General features: G+C 57.0%; 1 protein-coding gene across 1 annotated transcript; it reads left to right on the plus strand.

The window, feature by feature from the left end:
* Positions 1 to 9: 9 nt before the first annotated feature.
* On the plus strand, positions 10 to 159 carry SPRG_18258 (hypothetical protein; the record flags this gene model as incomplete). The annotated part of the gene is made up of 1 exon (XM_012357696.1): positions 10 to 159. A coding segment is annotated over one exon (150 nt), but the record flags the coding sequence as incomplete, so codon positions are not given.
* Positions 160 to 2,491: the final 2,332 nt, after the last annotated feature.

The raw sequence follows: 2,491 nt of genomic DNA on the forward strand, positions 1-2,491 counted from the left end.
CGCCCGCAGCCCAAGGTCGACGTCAAGAACATTCCGTCGACCAAGATGGACCCGGACTCGAAGAAGGCCAAGCTCCTGAAGCGCATGCAGATCATTGCACGCCCGAGCAAGGGCGGGAAGCGCGCTGTCAAGATGAGCATTGAAGGCCGCGGGTTGTAAGCCACTTGAAAGGATGTGGCGACGACCTCTTACTACTCTACTACCTACGTATCTTAATAATGGAGCTCTGCACTCGGTTTTTTTGCAGTGGTGTCTTGAACGATGGATCTGGTGCTGAAAGGCTTGGTGTATGGCAAAGGTTCGTTGCATCACACGCACTTTTGGCTGCGATCGGTTGATCTAGTTGTTGAAAACCTGTCACTTGTACGTAGCCATACTGACGTATGGAGGATGGCTCGTACATGCACAAGGTTAAAAGCGATATCGGTCATTTGTTGGTGAATTTTTAGTTTGATTTTCGTGTTATGTTATGGTCTTCTTTCCTAGTACTAGTTGAACATCCAATGCGTCTGGCACGTCGCAGCGTCCTTGCTGTTGTCGTTGGAAGAGGCGTCGACGAGTTGCCGGACGCTGTTGATGGGATGGGAGGGCGAAGGCTCTGCAAGCGGCTCCATCTCGGACGATGCGAGCGAATTTAAGTCGTCCGTCGAGTGCGGCGGTCCATTCGACCACAAAGAAACTCGAGTTGGCTGGTGCAGAGTCGCTAATAGCGTGTCGTTGGAGGCGATGGCTGCGTGAATCTTGGTCTCAAGGCTCTTGACCCACGTACTAAGCTGCGTGATCGTGCTCTTGTTCTTGGCAATGGTGGCGTTGGCGTCGACCAAGTGCATTTTGATGTGCTGCACCTGGGCCTCCTTGCGTGCAAGGCGGCGCTCCATCTTCTCGCGCAAGGCAGCGATTGTGTCGTCGCGCCGAAGGACGCGGTGTGCGAGCTCCAGCACGTGGTCGTGGGCGGCGTCCAGCGCGTCGTTGGAGGTCGCTGCTGCGACTTGCGCCGAGAGCTGCGCGATCGTGTTGTCCTTTTGAGCGACTGTGTCAGCGAGGGCAGTCTCGGTCTTGATGAGTTGCTCGTGGAGCTCCGAGATCGTCGTCTTGTTCTCAGCGATGACGGTGTTGGCGTCGACCAAGTGCATCTTGATGTGCTGGACTTCGGCCTCCTTGCGTGCAACGCGGTACTCGAGCTTTTCACGAAGCGCCGTGATCGTGTCGTCGCGCCGAAGGACGAGGTGCGCAAGCTCCAGCACGTGGTCGTGGGCAGCATGCAGCTTCTCAGTCATGGCAGCCAAAGCAGCTTGGTGCTCGGCTTGCAGACGTTCGATCTCCATCTTGTGGTCGCGTGCCAAATCCGATGCAGGACGCGCGATCGGCGAATTGCGCGCGCGAGGCGCAGTGCGCACCGCAGTGGCAGTGGTAGAGCGTGCAGCTGGCTTGGCCGTAGCCTTGGCCACCGACTTGGTGGTGGTGGGCCGGCGGAACGGGTGCGAGATGCGGAGCTGGGCTTCCAAAGCCGCGACGCGACGGGCCTCCTTGTCCTGGTGGTACGTTGCGCTGTAGAGAGTCATCTTGCTTCGATCAGTGAATTGGAAATGAGATGTAGAAAGCTAGTCTATCTCGATGGTAAAATCGTCAAGTTGTTTTTTACACGACAAAGGCGTCCTTCCATTCAGCAACCGATTCCGCAGCTTTCGGTGAGTAGGGTAGGTGTAGGGTTAGTTTATCGACCTACTTGTACATGGCTAGTCGGAACCTATTGCTTGTGCTTCGTGTTGACTCGACCAGTGCACTTCTAATACCCTTTTCATAAACGTTGCCCAGACAGGAAATGAAATATAAACACTCAAATGCACCATTCTTCTCTTGTGCTTCGCCATAAAGCATGCAACATGAGGACGACTAGCGGCGCGGCGAGGCCAAGCGCGGGCTGGAAAGGCCCTTGGTGACTGTCACGTGACCCAACGTCGTCATCGCGCGCAGCACGGCATCGTCTTGAATGTCCTTGGCCCAGCTGCCCAAGATGTACGCGCCCACGTTGGCGCATGTCGCGATGGTTTCCATGAGCGCAGAGGCACCAACTGCGTAGTCGACTCGATGCTTTCGAGGCGCAAGATGATGTGAAGCATCGCGTCAAAGCCCGCATCCGAGACACTGCGGCGGTGGAAGCGAACGCGGCGCACAGCAGACGGACCCCGCACCACTGGTTGCATGTCCATCGCGTTCGAGAGAGCGGTGCGCTGAAAGTTGAGCTCATCAAGGACCGGCGTGCCAGAAAGCGCCCCGACGACGCAGCTGAGGTTGCCTTGGAGGTGCAGCGTGACCATCTTGAACAGGTCGAGCGATGCAAGCAGCGTGCGCGGGCTCATCGCGTTCCGGAACGTGATCTCGAGCACCGAGAGCTGGCGCAGTGGGAGACGCCCATCAACGAAGCGCTGCACAAGTGCGTTGAACCCCTCGTTGAACCCCGTGACCGTGAGGCTTGAGAGGAGCGGCGACG

This window comes from Saprolegnia parasitica (assembly GCF_000151545.1).
Source record: "Saprolegnia parasitica CBS 223.65 unplaced genomic scaffold supercont2.1078, whole genome shotgun sequence".
NCBI classification, from domain to species: domain Eukaryota; phylum Oomycota; class Saprolegniomycetes; order Saprolegniales; family Saprolegniaceae; genus Saprolegnia; species Saprolegnia parasitica.